Below are 25685 nucleotides of genomic sequence, written 5' to 3' on the forward strand. Positions count from 1 at the left end.
ACAGTCTGCTTCACATCGCAGTTCGCCCTTTACATCATAGCTTCCTCCTTAACATCAGTGTCCTCAGTCACTTCTTCATATCACAGCCCTCCATATATCACAGCCCCCCCCTTTACATCACAGCCCCCCTTATACATCACAGTCCCCCCCTTCGAGTCACAGCTTTCGCCTTAACATCAGTGTCCTCAGTCCCCTGTTCACATCACAGCCCCCATTACATCACAGCCCCCCTTTACATCACACCCCCCCATAACATCAGTGTCCTCAGTCACTCCTTCAAATCACAGCCACCCCTGTACATTATAGTCTGCCCTTTACATCACAGATCCCCCCATACATCACAGTCTCCCCTACAAGTCAGAGCTTCCCCTTTAACATCAGTGTCCTCAGTCCCCCCTTCATATTACAGCCACCCCCTTATATCACAGTCCCTCTTTTACATCATAGCTCCCCCCTTCAAATCACAGCTTCCCCCATACATCACAGTCCCCTCTTCGAGTTACAACTTCCTCCTTAACATCATTGTCCTCAGTCACCCCATCATAACACAACAACCCCCGTACATCACAGTCCTCCCTTTATATCACAGCTCCACCCCCATACATCACAGTCCCTCCTTTGAGTCACAGCTTTTTCCTTAACAGTGTCCTCAGTCACCCCTTCATATCATAGCCACCCCTTTACATTACAGTCCACCCTTTACATAACAGCTCCCCTCTATACATCACAGTTCCCCCTTCGAGTTACAGCTTCCTCCTTAACATCAGTGTCCTCAGTCCCCCCATTCATATCACAGCCCCCCATACAGTATATCACAGTCCTCCCTTTACATCAGATCTCCCCCCATACATTACAGTCCCCCCTTCGAGTCACAGCTTCCCCCTTAACATCAGTATCCTGAGTCCCCCCTTCATATCACAGCCATCCCCTTACATCACAGTCCCCCCTTTACAGTTCAGTTCCCACACCATACATCACAGTCCCCCTTCTAGTCACAGCGCCCCGCTTAACATCAGTGTCCTCAGTCACCCCTTCATATCACAGCCACCACCGTACATCACAGTCCCCCCTTTACTTAACAGCTCCCCTTCGTGCATCACAGTCCCCCCCCCTCAAGTCACAGCTTCCTCCTTAACATCACTGTCCTCAGTACGTTGTTCACATCACAGCCCCCCTTTACATCACAGCTCCCCCCATTACATCACAGCCCCCCTTTACATCACAGCTCCCCCCTAACAGCAGTGGCCTCAGTCCCCCCTTCATGTCACAGAGCCCCTACACATCATATTTCATCCCTCCCCCTTTACAACAAACCCCCCTCTTTACAGCAGTGCCCTCAGCCTCAACTTCACATCACAGTCCTCCCTTCATGTCACAGATAGCCCCTTACATCACAGTCCCCACTACATTATGGCCCCCTTTTCATTTATATCATATCCTCAGTCCCTCCTTCAAATCACACCTACCCTTTACAACAGCCCCCCCCCCCCCTCCACACCCTTACATCACAGTCCTCCCTTCACATCACAGTTTCCCCCTTTACATCCCAGTCTACTTGACATCTCAGCTCCCCCCCTCCTTCCCCCTTACATCACAGTTCCCCTCTGACATTACAGACCCTCCTTAAAGGTTAACTCCAGGCTTTAATGAACTTTGAATAATTACTTTGGACCAAGCTGGCCCAAACAAACTTTCTCTTTCAAAAACACATGCATCGGCTGGAAGAAAGATTTAAACAACTCTGTCATATGGCAAGAATGGGGCCTGCCATTGGTAGTCTCCTTCTGAAAATGCTGGCTGCCTAGCTGTGTCAATAGAGGGCATAGAATTCCCTCAGAGAACAGTAGTTTGAAAGAGAACCAACAGCGGTGTAAATAAAACCAATAGCTTTATTTTACTTCACAAAAATTGGTAATAGACCTATTAGGTCAAAGGATCCTCCATTCACATCAATAAAATGGATAACGTTATCACTTTAAAATGGCCCGGGCCACACTTACTCTGAATATAACATAATACTACTACCTTGTGTCTTACAGGGGTCAATAGGCCACAGTCTTGCATAGTGAACTTGCCAAATCCCATAAGGAATGGCAGTCACAAAAATTGTTAATATTAACCACATTAGTATGATATCTCACAGCTGAATACTGTATGGAATTGGCAATTTACTTCCCTTTCAGGAATGGCAGCCACAAAAATTGTTAACATTAACCACATTGGTATAATATCTCGTAGTTAGATACTGCATATTAAGTGGCTTAATGGTCTGTTCATTCAGAAAATCCACTTCATCTGCTCACAGGTAAATTAAGAAAAATTAAACATCTACCTTTAATAGACATCAATGGGTGATAATGTCAATATTTTATGATGAAACAATGAGGGCTGATGTCCCTTTAACCTAATCACAGGTATAGGTGATTTGATTATCTCCAAATCACTATGTTGACATAAATTACATTGATTTCCCACTTGAAATAGAGGCTAATAGCCCTGTAATGATGAAAGTAGAAGATTAATAACTCCAAGGTGATGAGTCAGTTCAGTCCCGTTCAATCACAGGTGTATTGATCTCATGGATTTCCAATTGAGATAAAGGCTTGAATAGTCTAATGTTAAAGAACTGAAGGATATGTGATCCAGTATAGTTAACTCAGTCCAGTTTGATCACCAGTGCAACAGAAACAATGTCCAAAGTCAACATTGACCATTTATGGAGTCACTATGGGGTTTATTTACTAAAGCTGGAGAGTCCAAAATCAGACTCCCTTCTGCATAGAAACCAATCAGCTTCCAGGTTTCATTGCCAAAGCTTCATTGAACAAGCTGAGGTTAGAAGCCGATTGGTTTCTATGCAGAAGGGAGTCTGATTTTGGACTCTCCAGCTTTAGTAAATAAACCCCTATATGTCAAAGTGAAAAATCGGACCATGTATTGAGAAGTACTCAATAAATTGCTGATACAGCCATTGCCGCTGAAAAAAATGTGCCCACAGGCTCTCACCACTCCAAGGTAATTGTAAGCGTATAATGCCAGCATAGCAGACTTCATGTAGTAAGATTATAACAACTTGGCATGCCTTTGGATATCCGGATTATCCATGTCCTCCAAACAGACAAACCAGGCTGGAGAGAGTGACCCCATATAGGTAGTAATAGTGGTAGCGGTTCACAGCGGTATTCCCAGTAGTATAGTTGAGGCGGTGTGCACGTTTACCGCCCCTCTCGAAGTGGCGTGAGGCGGATCAGCATGTGCCCATTCCCGTAGGTCTGGCCCAGGATCTGGCTGACTCTGCCTACGTCAACACGTTTCACACACATGACCATGCACTTTGTCAGGACATTGGGACATTCACAGACTCCGGCCTTTTCACGAGACAGATGTCCCGTTCAACCAATCAAAGAGGCCGAGGGTGGTCCCCTATTTAAAGGGCAGCACTTATATATTCGCAAAATCATTACTATTAAAAGATAATAGGTGGATTTTGACACAAGGCCATTCTACATGTTCTCAATTAGTTTAAAAAAAACCTTTAAACATCCAAAGTGATTATATAATTGCATGTTAGCACATTCCATATGGAAAAAATGATGTTCAGCAAAATGTTGGGCCAAAGGCATGTCTTCATTTAGTCTAATACTTTTCAGATGTTCCCCTACCCTAATGTGAAGTTGGCGCTTTGTTTTCCCTACATAGTATTACAAGGGCACTCAATAATGTAAAGGACCCGAGTTGTGGCACAGTTTATAAATTGTCTTATCTGATACTGTCTTTTTCTGTCTGAATCCATGAAAATTTCCGTTTTGTCCACAAATCTACATATATTACAATGGCCACAGGGAAACATTCCTTTTAGCTCAGGGAGGTCTGTCAGCCAAGTTCAACTGGTAGTCCTAATGAACTCAGACTATATAAGTAAATCATTAAAATTTTTAGCTCTCCTTGCTACCATTAATGGTCTGGGGCCTACAATAGATTGTAATTCATTTGACCGTGTCAGCATGTGCCAATGTCTCTCAAGGATTTCTTTAACCACATTCCACTGTGTCCCAAATTGGGTAATAATTCTCACTGGGCCATCACCTAGGGTTGTCTCATTATCTATGGTTTCTCTAGATTTTATTAAATCATATCTATCTCTAACCCCCACTTTCTTTTTAGCCTCTCTCAAAGCATGATGTGGATAGTCTTTCTTTAAATCTTTTATATAGGTCAATAGCTTCAAGTCTGTAATCCTCTTCTTCAGAGCAGTTTCTACGAATTCTCATAAATTGACCTACTGGTATTCCCCGAATCAAAGAATTCGGGTGATGACTTGTAGCATGCAAAAAAGTATAGCATTTTTTTCCTAAAAGTTTTAGTTTTTAATCTACCATTGTCAATACTAATAGAGAAATCAAGAAATGCAATCTCAAAAGGATCAACTGTATATGTCAATTTAATGTTACGGGTATTGTTACCATGTTCTTCCATAAATTTTTCAAGTTTATCCATTGTACCATTCCATAACATTAATACATCATTTACAGTATATACCTCAACCACAAATAAGAATGGTTGAGGTACATTGCGGAGGCATAGACAATCTCCTTTTCCCACCATCCAAGGTGGAGGCAAGCATAAGCCGGAGCCCAAGGGGCCCCCATTGATGTGCCTCTAATCTGCTGATAGTATAAGCCATTAAATTGGAAATAATTCTGATTAAGCGCCATTTCATGTAATTCAATTATAAATTCATTTTGGGCCCCATATAGGGAAATGAGGTATCCAGAAAGTGGGAAACTGCTGCTATCCCCCATTTATGTGGTATTGATGTATATAGTGACTCAACATCAATCCCTACCAGGAGAGTATCCTCAGTTACCTGGATCCTATTAATCTTATTTAAAGCATCCTTCCTGTCCTTTACAAATGATGGTAATGCAAATACCATGTTCTTAATAAGTGAATCTATGTATTTACTAGCTTTCTCTAAGGGGCCTTTTACTGCTGAAACTATAGGACGACCTGGTGGATTTTTTGCATTCTTATGAATTTTTGGGATGATATAGAAAGTGGGAGTATTGAATTCTTTAACCCGCAAATAGTCCATCTCTTTGTTAGATATTAAACCTGCTTCATGTGCAAATTATAACTTTTCATTAAGTAGAACTACTAGATAGGGAAATGGTTAAAGGAAAGTCTTGTATATGCAGTACTGTCATTTAACTGTCTAAGTACCTCTTTCTCATAGAGCTTTTCAGTTATCAGAACCAAGTTTCCACCCTTATCACTTTTCTTAATAACTAGATTGGGGGCCTCTTTTAATTCTCTCAGAGCCTTTCTTTCCTCAGCAGAGAGATTATCAGGAGTAAAATTATCCCAATCAAGTTTAGAGAGATCCTCCTGAACTAAGTCCAAGAAAACCCCTAACCATTTATTTTTCCTAAATTGGGGCATATAGGTAGACTTATTTTTAAGATTTGTCTGTCTCCTCCATTGTCCTTCCAAACTTATGTCTTCATTTTCACTACTATCTAGGTTCTCTTTAAGTAGGGATACCAAGTTATCCAAAGTTTCCTATTCTTAAGCCCTCATACTAACTTCTGGGTCACCATTTCTATTTTTCTTCACATGTATTAATCTTAGAAAGACCTTCCTTAAAAATAGACAAGAGATCCTTATAAACTTTAAAATGGTCCATCTTTTTAGCTGGTGAAAAACTTAGGCCCTTATTCAGTAGATGTATATGTCTTCTTTCAAGTTGAAAGTCAGATAGGTTGATAACTTTCATATCTTGTTGAGACATCCCCATTGGGGACTCCCTTGAATTTACCGCCATCGGCCTATCTGACTCCAGGTACGTGTCCCCTCTATTGCTTGATGAATTTCTTTTAAATTCCCTTTTCCTCTTCCTCCTTCTATTCCTGGGGTTATTACTCCTTTCAAAATCCCTTTCGATGTAAATGAATCTTCCGTCATAGCAGATGTTTTGTCTAAAAAACCTACCAATCTCAGCTCCTCACACTCACTTTCAGATGAAGTGACCCCAGCCCTAGACCTAGATCTTGACTGGCATTTCTACTATGTAGGGAAAACAAAGCGCCAACTTCGTATTAGGGTAGGGGAACATCTGAAAAGTATTAGACTAAATGAAGACACGCCTTTGGCCCAACATTTTGCTGAACATCATGGAGGCCAAATAACTGGCCTGAGAGTGAAAGGATTTTTCGCTCTTACATTGTCACCCAGGAGAGGTGACTTTAATACATTACTATTGAAGAAAGAGAAAAGTTGGATTTTTAAATTAAAAACTTTGGCACCATTTGGGTTAAATAATGAAATGAGCCTTAAGGTTTTCCTGGAATCTTAATTCATGAGGTTTCTCCCCCTCTTCAGTATCAAGAAAAGCCTGCCCTTTTCTTATCACAAATAGTAATATTTCACTATGAATCCTAGCGTGAATGCCACTGGTGATTGTATGGGGATTTTTTTAAGAATTGGGAGAGTTGTGATTTTTCCATATGGAATGTGATAACATACAATTATATAATCACTTTGGATGTTTAAAGGTTTTTTAAAACTAATTGAGAACATGTAGAATGGCCTTGTCTCAAAATGTCTATTATCTTTTAAAAGTAACAATTTTAAAGTGATAACGTTATCCATTTTACTGATGTGAATGGAGGATCCTTTGACCTAATATGTCTATTACCAGATTTTGTGAAGTATAATAAAGCTATTGGTTTTATTTACACTGCTGTTGGTTCTCTTTCAAACTACTGTTCTCTGAGGGAAATCTATGCCCTCTATTGTCTGTATTAAGACACAGCTAGGCAGCCAGCATTTTCAGAAGGAGACTACCAATGGCAGGCCCCATTTTTGCCATATGACAGAGTTGCTTCAAATCCTTCTTCCAGCCGATGCATGTGTTTTTGAAAGAGAAAGTTTGTTTGGGCCAGCTTGGTCCAAAGTAATTATTCAAAGTTCATTAAAGCCTAGAGTTAACCTTTAAGGGGGGTCTGTAATGTCAGAGGGGAACTGTGATGTAAGGGGGAAGGGGGGGGGGAGCTGAGATGTTTGTTAATGCGTGTTAGGTTTTTGAGGACCTCACCTTAATATGTTAAAGGTGAGTCAGTGATTACCATAGTATTGAACTTTAGGGCTCCCTAATTAGGGAGTGGTAATAATAATAAAACATTTAAATATGTAGATTTTATTTAACGATTAGTCTTATGTGTATTAATACAGCCCTGGCCAAAACTTTTGAGAATGACACTATTATTAATTTTCACAGTCTGCTGCCTCATTTTTTATGATGGCAATTTGGATATACTCCAGAATGTTATGAAGAGTGATCAGATGATTTGCAATTTAAATTCAAAGTCCCTCTTTGCCATGAAAATGAACTTAATTCCAAAAAAAATATTTCCACTGCATTTCAGCCCTTCCACAAAAGGAACAGCTGACATTTAGGCAGTCATTCTCTCGTTAACACAGGTGTCAGTGTTGACAAGGACAAGGCTGGAGATCACTCTGTCATGATGATTGAGTTAAAATAACAGACTGGAAGTTTTAAAAGGAGGGTGGTGTTTGAAATCATTGTTCTTCCCGTTAACCATGGTTACCTGCAAGGAAACACGTGCAGTCATCATTGCTTTGCACAAAAAAGGATTCACAGGCAAGGATATTGCTGCTACTAAGATTGCACCTAAATCAACCATTTATTAGATATTCAAGAACTTCAAGGACAGGGGTTCAATTGTTGTGAAGAAGGCTTCAGGGCACCCAAGAAAGTCCAGCAAGCGCCAGGACTGTCTCCTAAAGTTGATTCGGCTGTGGTATCAGGGCACCACCAGTGCAGAGATTGCTCAGGAATGGCAGCAGGCAGATGTGAGTGCATCTGCACGCACAGTGAGGCGAATACTTTTGGAGGATGACCTGGTGTCAAGAAGGGCATCAAAGAAGCCACTTCTCTCCAGGACAAACATCAGGGACAGACTGATATTCTGTAAAAGGTATAGGGATTGGACTGCTGAGGACTGAGTGAAAACCAATTTCTCTGATGAATTCTCTTTCTGATTGTTTGGGACATCCAGAAAAAAACCTTGTCCAGAGAAGAAAAGGTGAGTGCTACCATCAGTCCTGTGTCATGCCTACAGTAAAGCATCCTGAGACCATTCATGTGTGGGGTTGCTTCTCAGCCAAGGGAGTGGGCTCACTCACAATTTACTTCAGTATACCGTAACATCTGTCAGAAAAGATCTAAAACCACTGAAGCAGCAGACTTTGTGAAAATTAATATTTGTGACATTATTTTGTCAAAACCTTTGGCCACGGCTGTACTGTTAAATTACAGGCTTAAAACAAGCATGCTTTAAAATGGGTGTCAGAAAAGTGTCAGACCTCCTTATTTATATTTCAGTTTCAGGCCAGCAACTTAGACAGTTTTCAAGCCAAAGCATCAATATGGCAGCCAGGGAACTAGCATTCCAGAAGGAAAGTTTTGCAATGTTTCTCCCTTAACAGTGTTCCTTTAAGAAGCTCATCGTATTAGAACCATCTGCTGGAGATCAGGTTGAAATAGACAATCTCTGGAGACATTGCAGAGGGAAGCAATCTCTAGTTTTAACACAGGCTGACATATAATTGCTTTACACATTTGTAAGCAATGTAGTTTCTGTGAGATAGGACTTATAATGGGATGGAATTTTTTCTAGTGTTATCTAGTCCTCCGATGTTTTTGGGGTTTTTTTGCTATTGCCTACATATCTTGCACACAATGGAACACCAAAACACACATAACTAAAGTATATTAAAGGGATTTGGAATATAAAGTGGTTTTGCATTGTAGGACTAAACAAATAAACAGAAATATGAAATATTGCATGTCAATGCTGTGGAGCATTTTATCCTTTTCACCACCAGGTTCAGGTTTTTTTTTGTCATAAAAATACATTAAGCTCATTATTAAAGCACATAAACAAAGCAAAAACTCCTTAAAGTGGAACTATGCTTACCTACACTGCAGCAACGTGGTGTCCAAGAACTCCCTCACCAGCCACCAACATCTCCCCAGGCTCTTCCACATTTCAATATTGGCCATTTTCATTGGCCAAGCCAAGATGACACCACTCCTGTGCATGCACGGGAGTTAGTTAATCTCTGCAGGTGCTAGAACTCAGTGTATAGTGTGGATAGGCAGGTAAGACACTTTAAAGCAGAAGAGACATAGTAGTGTTGATTTGCTATAGGCAAATAGACTGTGCACTTTGCAAGTGCAGTTGCTCTAGAGCAGGGGTCTCCAAACTTTTCAAACAAAGGGCCAGTTTATGGTCCTTCAGACTTTAAGAGGGCTGGAGTGTGGCCAGTGGTGGTAGAAAATGTTCCGGGCCCAGCATCAGTGAGAATAAACATGGCCTCAGGGATGGTGGTCAGTAGGGGGAAGAGTGGTGCCCCATCATTGGTATTATTGGGAGGAATAGTATCACTGTGTTATCAGTGGAAGAAATAGTGCCCCATTGTTGGTGTCAGTGGGAGGAATACTGCTTCATATCATTGGGAGGAATAATGCTCCAAGGGCTGGATAAAGGCTAGCAATGGGCCACATCCGGCCCTCGGGTCGCAGTTTGGAGACCCCTGCTCTAGAGCTCAGTAAATGAGGGGAAGCTAGGGTTGCCACCTGTCCGGGATTCACCCAAACAGTTTAGGTTTTATCGCATGTGTCCAGGTTTCAGACCCCCTGAAAGTCAGACACATTACTCCGTGCTGTGTTTCTGGCTTCCCTCCTCTCCTCTCCCACCAGCAGTTGCTGTGGACACACAGGGGGATCGGTTGTAGGATGGAGAGGGGGGGACGGTAAAAATGTCTTATTTACCAGCCCTTCCTTTCCTGAATGAACACAGTGAGCAAACGGTACTGATCACTCCTGTGTCCATTCATTACTGAAGTATAGTAAACTGTGTTCACTATGTACCAGTTTGTAGAAAAAAAATCTGTAAAATATTTAAAGAAAAATTAAGGGCTCATTCACATGTACTTTGCTCTCCGAAGACTGGTATTTAGATCACACTTCAGATAGCATTTGACAGTCAGCAAGGAGGTATATCGCCTCCTTACTGCCTGCTTTAACCCCACATTAGCATGCCGCAACCATGTGCTTTGCAGCAACTTCTGCCATGGCTGCGAAGATTAGCATTGCAGCCATGGCATTCGTACACCCCTAGCCACTGCCTCTGTTGCAGGGGGCCCTTTCAGGTAGGCTGATTTGACATGATAGGCCCATGATTTCTAACAGCAGCCTTGACCATAGCTACTGAGTGCATTGGCGTGCTCACATGTAAACCCTAGTCACCAGGGTTTCCAAATGTCTGGAGGGCTGGCTGCAGTTGTCTAAGTCGAGTGTCTGTGACCACTGACCAAAGCCAGCACAGTCCCCCTCCTTGATGCCTTCGGTAAGTGAATTCACCATCCACTGTCTGTGACTGAAGTCTCCCTCCTCCCTCCTTTCTCTCTCCTGCCTCCAACGAGTGAGTAAGAAGAAGTGATAATCAGCGCAAAACACTAATGCCAAGTCCATAAAGTCCAATATTTGTGGCATAAATGTAATCTAAATGACATAGATTAGGAAGGTCCATGGGTCACTAAGGGCAAGTTCATGTAGTAGTGTAGCAGAACCCCTTTTTCTTCTATCTAACGAGTGAGTACTCTAAGGTAAGAAGGACCCAGACTAAGGATAGGGGGGCTTTGGGAATCCTGATTTAAGGGGAAATGCTTCCCCTTTACACCAGACTCCACAGCGTTCCCCCTTTAAGAAAAAAATGCTGTTCGCTGCTAAAGTGTTCGGATTTGGCTTGAAGAAAATATGGCAACCCTATGGGAAGCCCTGCTGACTTCCATCATCCAATCATTCCTTGCATGTGATTGGGCAATCTTTGTAATGGTAAGATTCACCTCTGGCGCAACTGCACTTGCAGAGTGCAATTGTCTTTCTTTAGTAAATCAACCTACTTGATTTTACTGTATTAAAAGCCTATCTGTTCGCAATTTATTGTGATTGCGGAGCTGACAGCATTGGTAGACAGAAAATATATGCTGTGCTTACTTACACATTATAAAAAGAGCTGCTGACCATTAGGAACACTAAAGTTCAGATTTAGCACAACCCATGTTAATGCACAAGGTATCCCATGTGAATGCATATGTGGCAATACACTGCAATTAACTGAAAGGGCTCAAAATTATTACTAAAGCTGGTCCAACACTACAATTTTCTTACAATTTTCTGTCCACTTTCTGCCCAATTTCCTTTAGATTTAGCTTCAAGTATGTAGTGCAAGGGCCTGTCTAATTGGATACAATTGAAAGTGTTATTTAGGTTTGACCTCATATTATATGGTTTTTGGTAAATTTAAAGCAAAATTCTCAAGAAAATTGCATAATGTATGGCCAGCCTAAGATCACATCTGAGTGGTTACATGAGAACAGCCATGGTGCCTTTCAGCCTCTCATTGATCTATACAGGCTGCTGCTGATTGCAAACACCCGTGCACCATTTCTTGGTCACACACTGTGTGAACAAGCCCTTAGACTGGCCATACATTATACCATTTTATTGAGAATTTTGCTTTAGATTTACCAAAAACCATATATGAGGTCAAACCTAAACAACACTTTCAATTGTATCCAATTAGGCAGGCCCTTGCTCTACATTTGGAAAGCTTGGGCTTTAAAGGAAGATCATGTATACTTACCTTTCCAGTGGCCCATATTTTCAAACTCTGCCTCTTTGCTGCTTCTCAGCTACTGCAGGTATTCAACGCTTCTAGGTGTTTGAATACCTGTTTCTCCTGTTGCATGTTATATTTTCTATTGGTGGCTCATATGTAGTTAGAAAATGTATGATCCGTAAATGTATGAGATGTCACAGTATGCAGTGGGTGGAGAAGGTATTTGAACCAACTGGAGGGGGTCAAATACCTGCATCAGCAAAGAAGTAGCAAAATGGCTGTGTTTGAAGACAAGGGAGAGTGGAGAGTACATATTAAAGCAGAGTTCAACCCAAAAGTGGAAGATCTGCTTTTCTGCCTCCTCCCCCCTCCGCTGCCACGTTTGGCACCTTTTGGGGGGAGCAGGTACCTAGTTTTGACACGTACCTGCTTCCTCTTCCAGCTGAGTTCACCACAGAAACCGAGTTCACCATAGGAAACCAAGTTCGCTGTAGGAAACCGATGGTGCAGCCTTGCGGCTGCACCATCGGTTTCCCTTAGCTAAGATGGTGGCGCCAGCAACGGACAGACGATTGAAGAATTGGCTACATACCATTTTTTGTCCTTCTCTCGTCTTATCAGACAGGGCTTCTGGGAGCTTTCCAAAAAATTTTGCACATTTGTGCATTTCCTGCTTTGCAATACCACTTTTTTTGGAACTTGGTTTTTATCACCCTGACTTTTATTGGACTTTTATTGGACTTCCCGTTTGAAAACTGCAAATTTCTTAAAAATTCACTGGGTCTCCAATGTTCAAACTTTTGACTGATTCAGTTATTGGTAATTTTATCTTATATTGTTTCACAGTGAGTGCACTGTACTGGTTGCAGAGAGGGCATTTACGCAGTTGTAAATGGGTCAAAATGCAATTTGCCTTACATTGATGGGTGTGAGTCAACCCGTATACCACCCATGATTGTCCACTTTAGTTTGTTGAAATTTTAATATTTAGATGCAATGGCACACAAATTTGGAATTTGAGTAAATCCTTTTTCTGTTAGTTAAAAGTTAATTGCTATACCTAAGGGTATAGCAATTAACTTTTTACCCAGTTCCACAAGTTTGAAAAAACTGTGTGTGGCAACTTTCTGTTTTTTTCATCAGTTCAGTCACGTTTTTTTCATGCAAAAACGGATCAGTTTACATTAATTTTTTATCGGTTTACATTCATTTTTCACCAGTTTCCATTTGTCTTTCATCAGTTTCCATCCATTTTTCATCAGTTTCCATCCATTTTTCATCAGTTTCCATTCATTTTTCATCAATTTACATCAGTTTTTTTGTCCGTTTTTCATCCGTTTACATCTGTTTTTCATCCATTTACATCTGTTTTTGTCCAGTTTCATCCATTTACATCTGTTTTTCGTCCATTTACATCCGTTTGTCTGTTTACATCCGTTTTTTGTCCGTTCCATTTTTTTTACGGATGAAATACAGGGTTTTCCTCCTTTCAAAAAAACGAATACGGACATTAACAGATGTAAATGGATGATCACCCATTTACATATGCTAATCCATAGAAATACATGGGTGTCCGCTTTCACAGATGAAAAACGGACATACAGGATGCCTGTGTGAAAGGGGCCTGTAGGTTTTTGTCCTGGAGGGAATGTATGCTCTGCTGTCTAATAATGTGTTGGCACTGGCTCTCATACTTGGCTATCAATAGTTGTTATTCTGTCTTCACCCAGGTTTTTTCTTCTAGATAAGAGCATATTTGTCTCTGTAAATAAATTATTGCTGTAAAGATGTTCCTCATCACCATCTCTCTCTTTAGCTGTTCCCAAAAAGGTTGATCCTGTATATGAGACTTTGCGATATGGAACATCATTAGCACATCTGAATCGTTCGACATGTAGCAGCGTATCAGAGTCCCCCACACGCAGCCTGGTAAGTATGCAGGGCAGGACGAGTATATCTCCTGTGCTTAGGTGCCGGGGCATAACTACAGGTAATGGAGACCCATAGCAAAATGTTTATAGCATCCTCTAGTCAAACTCCCTAATGCAACTCTAAATTCTAATTCAAGGACTGGAGAGTTTTACGCATGTGAGGAGGTGCAGTCCAGTTGCAAGAAACAAACAGGAAACAAACTTATATTAAACTCAAAATTCAACTTCATAAACAACCCGGCGGAATGACACCGGACTGGGAACACTCATGTATTGTAATGGCAGAGAGGAGTAGAGCAAGTCTAGGATTGGCCAACAGCGTCTGTCTCAGAGGGTGGAATGCGGCCTGGCCGATCTGTACCCAAAATGGGAGGATTCCAGAAGGATGGTGTGTCCCTAGCCTGTCCCTACTCATCTGGAACCTCTCTCTACCATTGTTCATTTTCCGTGACAGACAGGTGATTGGTCCCTACACTAATCACTTATAAAAATGCGCACCAAGCCCAGGAGCCAGGGTCTTAAATAGACTCAGCCTGACCCAAGATGGTCACCAGAGTTACACAAGACAGCAGCATGACTAGTGTAGAAGAGATGTGCTAGTTACACAACTCTCTCTGTCTCTCTCTCTCTCCCTCCCTCTCTATCTCGATATACCCATTTTACTATACGAATAAAGAAGACCAAAAAACCATTGGAGTAAAATGGCCATCACAGACTTTTATTAACAATTTAACTTCAATAACACAAAAACATTCCTTAAAACAGAAACATACAGGAGAAGTTGTTGGTCTTTGAAGGCACCAAACAATACCGATATTCCCCCACGGAACCTAAACAATAATATTAATACTAGGCCTCCAGCCGCAACGCACCAGCTTGGAGACAAAACACACCATCCCCAGTGCAGAACTTCCACCTTCCAGTTAAACCTCAGTTAACCAGAATGCACCCAGGCACACCATACCACCGATGGGTCCCAACCATTCGCTTTGGCTTAAAATTATTTGCCGTCTCCAAAGACCAACAACCGCCCCCGAAGCCAAAACAAGCCGGGAACTGAAAAACCCAAACAAACCCCAAGGGAGGGTGGAAGGGAAGTTTCCTCTTCCGCTGCCACTTCTGCACTGGATTGTCTGACCTCCCCCACCACTCCCAAAGGTGTGGAAGACCCCACCCCGCACTACCCATCACCAATCAGGTAACCTACATGTTTTACTACCTTCCCACCTTTACTTAACCCTTTCCTGTCTTTCCTACGCCTCTTCACATAGTCATGTCTGCCCTACGCTATTTTTTCTCTTTTCTTTTTTTTTCACTACGGGCACTGCTTTCAGATTGCTTCCCCAGTGACCCAGGAAACCATAGAGGGGCATGTTCCTCTTGACTTCCTCTCTTTCTGCAATACCACTAAGGTTGGGCCCCATCTTCAGTGGAGGAAATAGACTGTACCTGCCTACAAGCATAATTAGTACGCTACTATAAACCAGAGCTATGGACAGACGTTGTCAGTAAAGAAAAGCCAACAGTTCAAAGAGCTAACTTTTAACCTTCATCTTCCAACTAACTACTGTGTCCTCAGTAGCTTACCTGTCATTTTCAGCATCTCAGATCTCAGGGCCTTAGTATAAATTCTAAGCCTTTCCACTTCAAAGCCCTTCCACTCCAAGCAAGTGCTGAAAATCACAATATTTTATATTATTTTATATAAAATCAATATTTTATATGACTGCATAATTGTTAGTTCTCTTTCATACTCTACAACAATTTTAATTTTGTTAGAAATTTTTTTGTCCTCAGAACATTTGTTCACTTTTTTTAATAGTTTCAGTTGTAGTGGCAAGGAAATTTGAAGGACAGGATAGGAATGAACAGAATTCTAGACATCAATGTGATTTCCATTTGGGAAAAACCATACATATTATAACACACATGTGCTAAGCACAAGAGAAACCTGTTTAATACCTTAGATTGTACGCCCCTTGAGGGTTAGGGACTGATGTGAATGTACAATATATACAGTCAGGTCCATAAATATTGGGACATTGACACAATTCTAACATTTTTGGCTCTATACACCATCACAATGGATTTGAAATGAAACGAGCAAGATGTGCTTTAACTGCAGACTGTCAGCTTTAATTTGAGGGTATTTACATCCAAATCAGGTGATCGGTGTAGGAATTACAACAGTTTGCATATGTGCCTCCCACTTGTTAAGGGACCAAAAGTAATGGGACAGAATAATAATCATAAATCAAACTTTCACTTTTTAATACTTGGTTGCAAATCTTTTGCAGTCAATTACAGCCTGAAGTCTGGAACGCATAGACATCACCAGACGCTGGGTTTCATCCCTGGTGATGCTCTGCCAGGCCTCTACTGCAACTGTCTTCAGTTCCTGCTTGTTCTTGGGGCATTTTCCCTTCAGTTTTGTCTTCAGCAAGTGAAATGCATGCTCAATCGGATTCAGGTCAGGTGATTGACTTGGCAATTGCATAACATTCCACTTCTTTCCCTTAAAAAACTCTTTGGTTGCTTTTGCAGTATGCTTTGGGTCATTATCCATCTGCACTGTGAAGTGGTGTCCAATGAGTTCTGAAGCATTTGGCTGAATATGAGCAGATAATATTGCCCGAAACACTTCAGAGTTCATCCTGCTGCTTTTGTCAGCAGTCACATCATCAATAAATACAAGAGAACCAGTTCCATTGGCAGCCATACATGCCCACGCCACGACACTACCACCACCATGCTTCACTGATGAGGTGGTATGCTTAGGATCATGAGCAGTTCCTTTCCTTTTCCATACTCTTCTCTTCCCATCACTCTGGTACAAGTTGATCTTGGTCCCATCTGTTCATAGGATGTTGTTACAGAACTGTGAAGGCTTTTTTAGATGTCGTTTGGCAAACTCTAATCTGGCCTTCCTGTTTTTGAGGCTCGCCAATGGTTTCCATCTTGTGGTGAACCCTCTGTATTCACTCTGGTGAAGTCTTCTCTTGATTGTTGACTTTGACACACATACACCTACCTCCTGGAGAGTGTTCTTGATCTGGCCAACTGTTGTGAAGGGTGTTTTCTTCACCAGGGAAAGAATTCTTTGGTCATCCACCACAGTTGTTTTCCGTGGTCTTCCGGGTCTTTTGGTGTTGCTGAGCTAACCGGTGCGTTCCTTCTTTTTAAGAATGTTCCATACAGTTGTTATGGCCACACCTATTGTTTTTGCTATTTCTCTGATGGGTTTGTTTTGTTTTTTCAGCCTAATGATGGCTTGCTTCACTGATAGTGACAGCTCTTTGGATCTCATCTTGAGAGTTGACAGCAACAGATTCCAAATGCAAATAGCACACTTGAAATGAACTCTGGACCGTTTATCTGCTCATTGTAATTGGGATAATGAGGGAATAACACACACCTGGCCATGGAACAGCTGAGAAGCCAATTGTCCCATTACTTTTGGTCCCTTAACTAGTGGGAGGCACATATGCAAACTGTTGTAATTCCTACACCGTTCACCTGATTTGGATGTAAATACCCTCAAATAAAGCTGACAGTCTGCAGTTCAAGCACATCTTGTTTGTTTCATTTCAAATCCATTGTGGTGGTGTATAGAGCCAAAAATTTTAGAATTGTGTCAATGTCCCAATATTTGTGGACCTGACTGTATGTGTAAAGCACTGCGTAAATTGACGGCGCTATATAAGTACCTGGAATAAATAAATAATATGTCTGAGATTCCATAGCAAGCCTGCTTTAAATTTAAAAGCCTAAGTTCACCTTAAGGAACTTGTTACATGTTACACTTGTATTTAGGGTGTACCATGTCATATGGTCCAGCTTGTACCCCCCTCTCCCCCTGCTCCCCTTCCCTGTGAAAGTAGGTGGGGGATCTTCTCCCCCACAGCCACTGTCACATTTAAAATAGGAGCATCCTCTACCACGACAGGCGGATTTGTAGTTCTCAGTGGACTACAAATGTGCTGATCAGCTCACTTGTAGTGCAATCATTCTTCCTCCAGCTTTCTAACTGAAAGCCCATATGGAGGTACAGGCAGAAAGCTGGAGGGAGAGTGTATATATGCTTGCCCGTACATCCCGTATGGAAAGCAGATATGCTGACAGGTCTGCAGGAGACCTGCATGGCACCAGCAATCTGCTAAACGCTGGTGCAATGCTTTAGGCTCCGTTCACACCGATGCATTTTTTTGTGCTTTTTGCAGAAACGCACTGCAGTCCATTTAACATGGTTTTCTATGGAACATGTTCACATCTATGCTTTTTTGAGCAGCTGCATTTTTGGAAAGGGTCAGGGACTTTTTTCAAAGCAAAAAGCAGCGTTTTTGCTACAACAGATTTCAATGGCAATCTGATGAAATGCATGGTAGTGTGTTTTTGCCGCATATTTGCCACTTTTTGAGTTTGCATTTTTATTCTGTCCAGCAACAAAAAAAAATTCAACTTTAACCGCTTTTGCACTGCCCTATAGCAGAAATACTGCTGTATATATACGTGATTTTGCAGTTCCGGGTAGGGGGCGCACCTACCCGTGCCACCATTCGTGGCCTCGGCAGTCAATTATCAGGTTCCGGCCTGTGATTACTCGCTGGCACCCGCTGATCTCCAAGTATCTCTGACGAGGGAGAGACCTATGTATAAACAACACAGATCCTGCACACTGCTTATTATGGCTCTGCATAGCAGAAACCTACACAGCAGTGTGCTTCCAGTGAAGCACACACAGCCCCCATAGTGAAACAGGGCACAGTACACAGTTAACCCTTTGATCGCCCCAGATGTTAACCCCTTCTTGCCCAGTGCCAGTAGTACAGCGTCAGTGCTTTTTATTAGCACTGATCACTGTATTGGTGTCACTGGGGATGGCAGTCCCGCTATAAGTCGTGATCACCACCAATACTAGTAAAAAAAAACCATTCCAGTATATATACTGCCATTTGTAAAGGCTATAACTTTCACACAAACCAATTAATTTACATGTATTGATTTTTTACATTTTTTACTGGACATGTTTAATAGTAAAAAGTAAAAAATATAGTTTTTTTTCTCAACATTGTCGGTCTTTTTTTGTTTATAGCACAAAAAAATTAAAATCTCTATTTGTGGGATAAAAAGGACATAAATTTCATGTGGTTGCAGCGTTGCATGACCGCACAATTGTCAGTCAAAGTAATACAGCGCCGTATCACAAAAAATGGTCTGGTGAGGAAGGGGGGTAAATACTCTGGAGGGCAAGAGGTTTAAAAGAAAAAAGAGCTGAACAAAACGCAAAAAGCGGAAAAAACGCATCATTAACTGCAAAAAGCACTGCAGAATGGACAAAAAGCAAACTGCATAGGTGTGAACGGAGCCTTACAGGCTCTTACAGACAAAAAAAAATACTTGCACATTTTTTTACCTGCAAAAAAATGTGCATTTATTTTTTTCTCTAAAAGGTGAACTTAGGCTGGCCATAGATGGGCCGTTTATGGGCCGAATTGTCGACGATAAACGAAAAATCGGTCGCTGCTGCCATGGATGCTGCCACCAATGCTTACGAAAAACGGCCATTTTTTGTGGATTTTCCAGCATGACCGATAAAAAGAAACGAGAAGATCCGCAAAAAACGGTCGATGGCATTGCCCCACAAACAGTGTGAATATCGGCTGATTTTTTGTTCGGACAAATATTCGACCGATAAACGACCCGTCTATGGCCTGCATTAGTTAACTCAATGGTGGTAAGATTGAAAGCTCCAATAAAGGATTTATCAGAATTTCCAACAAAAGTTCAAATTAAATTCTACTGATGTATAACAATCTTTAGATTACATAGTTACATAGTTAGTCTGGCTGAAAAAAAAACATAAATCCATCCAGTTCAACCATAAAAAAAAAAAAGTTATAATCCTTAGGCTGGGTTCACAACTTGCGGAATTTGCAGTGTTTTCTGTGCGAATTCTGCACTGAATCAGAATCACACCCTGTTCACGCGAACCGAAGTGCAGAATCGGATCGCATAGGAGGGAATACCCATGCCATCCGATTCTAGTGCGGACCCAGAAAAGGGTCCTGCACCTTTTTGGTGCGGATGCGGCACAATTTGCGCCATACATAATGTGAACCTAGCCTTAAGGTGGGAATACACGATTAGAAAATTGACCGATCGGTCATCCGACAACCGAGAGGCGCTCGTTGGTCAAAATTGTGGCCCACATTAACCAATAAAAAAAAATTGTTTGTTGGGCAATACGTAGTGTTGATGTCTTCCGTACAAGTGGAAGTGATGCAGTGTGCGTGTGACCTTCCGGCCAGAACGAGCAATATACACAATTACCAGCAATGAGTATAATATAGTTTATTACATGACCTATATACATAAATAGTGATACATAAAATATAATATGCATCATTCTGGTTTCATTATCTCATTAGGCCAATCTACATTCAGATTTTTCGTTCGTGTTTACAAAGATTTCTTGGACATAAACATCCGGGTCATCTGTTTCCGCTCATGCGTGATAGCACTTGATAGATTTTTTTCGTACGACCGTCATACCACCGCATAGAAAATCAGTTCTTCAAATCGAAACAACAACATTTTTCACTGTTGTTCATGCGGATTTTTTCGTTCACAATATCGTTATCGGTTAAACATCCTGCTCATCAACAAAGAGAAAATCGTTCGATCAGTGGTTCTGGGAAATTTTTGGGACAATTTTCTTATCGAGTGTACAGATCCAGAGTAAAGCATGATCCAATTTGCTCCTGCAGGGAAACAAAATCCTTCCTGATCCCCCGAGAGGCAATCGGATATTCCCCGGATCAACTTTACCTATAAATGTTAAGATTACAAATACAGTTTACTGTGTAGCCTGAAAAAGCAAATCTGTGACTAGCGGCAATGATTCTGAAGTTTCCTCTTGTGTGTCTTACATCAGCTCTTCTTGATTGGAAATGTCAGAGGGGGTACAGGGTCAATGTCAACAGAATCCTGTGCAATCCATAATGACACAGTACTGGATCTGTGTTCTCTTCCATGCATACAGATTTTCCATGTTTGATTTGTCTCAGCTGTGTGGGCTGCTCTGGCTATTGTTACGTCACTGCTCAGATGGCTAACTAGGGATTAAGCACAGGAAATGCAGAGGATGCAACTACAGCAGGGCCTGTCATGTCAGGGGACACTGTTATTAATGTTACTCTGCCTGTGTGTGCTTCAAAACCAAGCTGTCTGACATGGAGGCGCATCTCTATTATTACACAGTGTTCTCCACCGAATTTGTGGGTGGCGAAAGATCAGTAGGTGACAGGCTGCCTCTTGTGTCATTACTTTATTATAGTTCACACACATAGAAGCATATACAGAAACCATAATAAAAATAAAACTGCGCAATCAAAGAAAATCCAAATCTATATCTTCTGAACAGGGGCCGACTGACCATTTGGAAACTTGGGCACTGCCTGAGGGCCCGGGGTCAGTAGGGGGCCTCATGAGATGCCCCTGGTACCTTTTTCATAGACTTTTTTGAGTGTGGGCAAGGACACAGGGGCCCCCTGATCCCCTATTGCCCGGGGGCCCCATGAGTTGCCAGTCCGCCCCTGCTTCTGTATCAAACATGTTCTTAATTAACTGCTTCCCTGCTGCCCTATAGCAGAACTGCTACAGGGTGGCAGGGCTGTGCAAAATCATGTATATATACAGGATTTTGCATTCCGGGTAGAGGGCGCACACTCGCCGCCAGGGCTGACAACTGATGGGGCCCCCGGGCAATAGGGGATCATGGGGCCCCTGTGTCCTTGCCCAATCTTAAAAAAGCCTATGAAAAAGGTACCAGGGGCATCTCATGGGGCTCCCTACTGACCCCAGGCCCTCGGGCAGTGCCCGAGTTTCCAAATGGTCAGTCTGCCCCTGCTCGCCGCCCTAACTGCACTGCTATTGGTGGCTACAGATGTCGATCACCGGCCCTGGCTGGAGATTCCCCGCTGGCACTCTGATGGTCTGCACAGAAATTCTAATAGGAAAACAGTGTTACGTGTATGGTGCATTGAACAATCTTTTAGATCTTCTATTTTTTCAGTAATCAATCAGCAATATGATCATGTATAAAATTGTTCCATGTGTGGCTTTGGTAGCTGCTTTTTAAAATGCAAGTTTTTTGTATGTGATACAATTTGCAGAGCGAGAAAGAGGAAAGAGTGGAGGACCCAGAAGGTAGCATCCAAAGCAGTGAAGACAGCCCAAGTCACCCAGGTGGGCGTCATATCCCCAGTATCCCTATGTCTAACATTTTCTCTTATCTTTCTCTTCCACCTCTCTCTCTCTTCTATGCCTTCACATTTTCTCTGTGAACTTATTGATCTCTCTATTACTCTCAGTGTTTGCAGATGAGGCTAGCATAAGTGAAGATACACGCAGCATGACGGTGAGTACTTGTCAGGCAAAAGGGATTTCATAATTCAGATGCATCTTATTTACCTGCATGTCTGTGTGCACAGAGCTTGGTGTCAGCCGGCAAGCCAAGAAAGGAGATATCTCCAATGTATTGCTATGTGGCTCTATACAAGTTCCTACCTCAAGAGATCAATGATCTTCCTCTGCAGTAAGTATCTGATACAATGTCCTTCATGTCTGTAATTTAACCACTGAATCCTCAAATGATATTTCATTTTAATGTGCACTTCAACTCATCAACATCTTGTTACTTTGCAGCAATCCATATTGTACTTGCTTACATGTAGCATATGTCATTCAGAAATAAAACTGACACTTACTGAAATAGAAAGACTTACCATGCTAAGCAAGTATGTATAAGTAGTCAGGGCTGTGGATATGGGGGTATCACCAGTCCTCCTGTAGGGGGCCCAGGCCAGCAGGGGGGCCCAGGCAGATGGGTGAATCAGATGTACGCAGAGAGGTTGGTAGGAAAAGCGGAAGGGCAATTGCTGGATCCCCTGTATGGCTGTCTCTGCAGCAGCTGAAAGCTGACTTCTCCTCTTCCGCCCGTCGGCTTTCAGCTGCTGCAGAGAGAGCCATACAGGGGATCGGTTCCAGTAATAGCCCCACATCACAGTCCTTGTGCACCATATGTTTCCCCCTGCTGCCCGGTTCCCCCCTGTGTGCCCCCACCCCCACAGTACTGCCAGCTTCCCTCCTTTACTTTCCACCGGCAGCTGTAGGCACTAGTATAATAGGATCCTTCAGGATGGAGAATGGGGGAAGATTCTAGTAAATATGTCCTATTTACCAGCCCCTTCCTTGCCTGAATGAACACAATGAGCAATCAGTACCGATCACTCGCTGAGTTCATTCATAACTGAAGTATAGTAAACTATGGGGTTTTTTTGCGTGGGGGGCCCTGCCAGGTTGGCTTTATGGGGCCCCGTGGTTTCTAACAGCAGCCCTGTAAGTAGTAGATACAAGTTTTATCAACAGTACAGTTAATTTTGCATCATAAGGCCCCTTTCACACTGACGTTTTGATTGGGCCTGAGTGTCAGTTTTTCAGGCAGACCCAATCAGACCATCCATAGACCTCTACGTTGGGTGTCAGAGGACAAGTATCTGTTGAAACCCGCCAGCATCCGATCTGATCTTGTACGCCAAAAACAGACGGATGGGTATGTTGTGCCCATTCATCTGGCAGATCGGATGGGATGGATGTTGGGTGGAAATGGACAGGCAGCCCCATAGAAGACAGCGGTCTGGCCTGTCATCCGCCTACTCAGCGGGGATCAGCGGAGAGATCCGCTGAGGGGTCTGCCCCGTCTGAAAGGAGCCGTAAAGTTGAACTCATGGAATTATTTCTGTAGCACCCTTGTAGATGGGTGCTAGAAGTAGATTGGTTCAGTTTGGCTCACCGTATCCAGTGGAGCTGCATTTTTGTTGTTAGGTAAATTTAGCTTATCTCACTGTAATTCCGGGTTAGGCAAATTAATTTCTAGCTCACTGTAGTCAGTCCAGCTACATGTGATTTTTTAGGTTTTACTCTGCGTCTCACAGTCTGCAGATTTAATTGATCTCACTCTATATCTCCAGAGCCACATAGATAATTCTGGAACATAGGTGTGGGGCAATGTAACTGGGTAGCATGAATATTTAAATAGTCCCAGCCAATATTTGTGGGCCCTGCACAAGTGGCTGCTGGGAAGTAGGTATAAATAGTCTGAGATCTAGAGCAGGGGTGTCAAACTGGTGGCCCTCCAGCTGTTTGAAAACTACAAGTCCCACCATGCCTCTACCTTTGGGAGTCATACTTGTAACTCTCAATGTTTCAATGCCTCATGGGACTTGTAGATTTGCAACAGCTGGAGGGCCCGTGATCTATATTCTTGTACTCTTGTCTTGTTCTGAAGAGGAGGAGTCCAGCCTAGAGAGCCTGTTGTCTTATGGGCAGTCTTGCCATGTGCTTGCTGTCCTTGAGGTGGACTATCTGAGAGGTCTGGAAGCTGACTGAGGGACTATCTCTTGTTGGATTTGGTCTGGAATCAGTGGTAGAGGTGTCTGGAGGACATTGTAAGGTGACATCCATTCGTCTGAAGACATTTGTGAGTACAGACTGTGTGAGAGATCCTAGAGACTGTGGGCTCTGGTACTAGCCAGTCAGCTGAGAGTGCAGGAAAAGGGGATACTGGCTGGTATCCTGAAGAGCTCAGTCCATCCTGTTCTGTGTAAAGGGACTCTGCTCAAGTTGCTCTCCTGAGGATTTATCCCCCTTCCTGTCCAGGTCATTTTTTAACGTTACGGCGTTGCATTATTTTAACTGACAATTGCGCAGTTATGCAACGCTGCACCCAAATGAAATTTACATCCTTTTTTTTCCCACGAATTGAGCTTTCTTTCGGTGGTATTTGATCGCCTATGCATTTTTTATTTTTTGCACTATATAAAAAACAAAGACCGACAATTTTGAGAAAAAAAACAATATTTTTGACTTTTTGCTATTAAACATGTCCAGTACAAAATTGTTAAAAATCAAATTTCGTCATAAATTTAGGTCAAAATGTATTCTGCTACATGACTTGGCTAAAAAACATCCCAATACGTGTAAATTAAATGATTTGAGTGAAAGTTTTATCATTTACAAATGGCGGTATAGATACTGTAATTTTTTTATTTTTTTATTTTTACTAGTAACGGCGGCAATCAGCGACTTATAGCGGGACTGCGGCGGGCATTCTGACACTGGGGGGAACTGACTTGATGTCACTGACATCCCCAGTGACACCAATACAGTGATCAGTGCTAAAAAAAAAAAGCGCTGACACTGTACTAATGGCACTGGGCAGGAAGGGGTTAACATGAGGAGCGATCAAAGGGTTAACTGAGAGCTGTGTGCTCTTTTACTTGTGTCTGTGCTTCACTGTAATCACACTGCTTTGGATGGCTGTGCTGGGAGATGCTCAGCAATCACCGGGTGCCGGAAAGTAATGAAGAGAGAGCGGGGTGAGGCGGGGCCGGACCACACTCTGTGTGTGAATGGACAAGGCTTGTGAGTGAACCTGCTCGGGTGCCCCCATAGCAAACTGCTTGTTGTAGGGGCACTCTGCAAGAGGGAGGGGCTAGGAGCACCAGCAGCAGATCCAAGAACAGGAGGATGGGGGCTTCTCTGTGCAAAAGCATTACACAGAGCAGGTAAGTGTGTTGTTTATTATTTTAAAAAATTTTCTTTAATATCACTTCAAAGTGCTGCAGAAGAAAGTTAGTGTCCTCGGCTTGTACATGGTTCTTCTTGGAGCATCCCATTCATCCCCAATCCCCATCCAAGTTAACCCTGAAAATAAAAACACCAAAAAAACCACCCCTGGACTGTTTACTGAGCCAAGGAGTGACTGTGTTCATGTGCCTGGCTGTGGGGTGAGACTATGGGAAAATACCTCAGGGACCTATCTGACTGCTAGTGCCTACGTGGGTACCGGTACATTTGTATTGCATACTTATGATTGGTCCAGCTTGGCACAATGTAAGTATGCAAATCATGTATCTGATGGGCCACTAGGGAAGCAGAAAATCAATGTAGCAGGCAGTGCTTCTGCAGTTCTAGCCACAAT

At 42.4% G+C, this 25685-nt stretch overlaps 1 protein-coding gene across 1 annotated transcript in view; it reads left to right on the top strand.

Annotated features, from left to right (window-relative positions):
* The window catches only part of STAC2 (SH3 and cysteine rich domain 2), a 138042-nt gene that overhangs the window by 93034 nt on the left and 19323 nt on the right, over window positions 1-25685 (top strand). The window contains exons 6-9 of the mRNA XM_089654874.1: window positions 13528-13640; window positions 21817-21889; window positions 22015-22061; window positions 22135-22238. Coding sequence (XP_089511000.1) covers window positions 13528-13640; window positions 21817-21889; window positions 22015-22061; window positions 22135-22238 — 337 coding nt within the window. The remainder of the gene's footprint in view (window positions 1-13527; window positions 13641-21816; window positions 21890-22014; window positions 22062-22134; window positions 22239-25685) is intronic.

This window comes from Staurois parvus, unplaced genomic scaffold (assembly GCF_062004578.1).
Source record: "Staurois parvus isolate SC_StPar_1 unplaced genomic scaffold, SC_StPar_1.0 ptg000813l, whole genome shotgun sequence".
Taxonomy (NCBI): Eukaryota; Metazoa; Chordata; class Amphibia; order Anura; family Ranidae; genus Staurois; species Staurois parvus.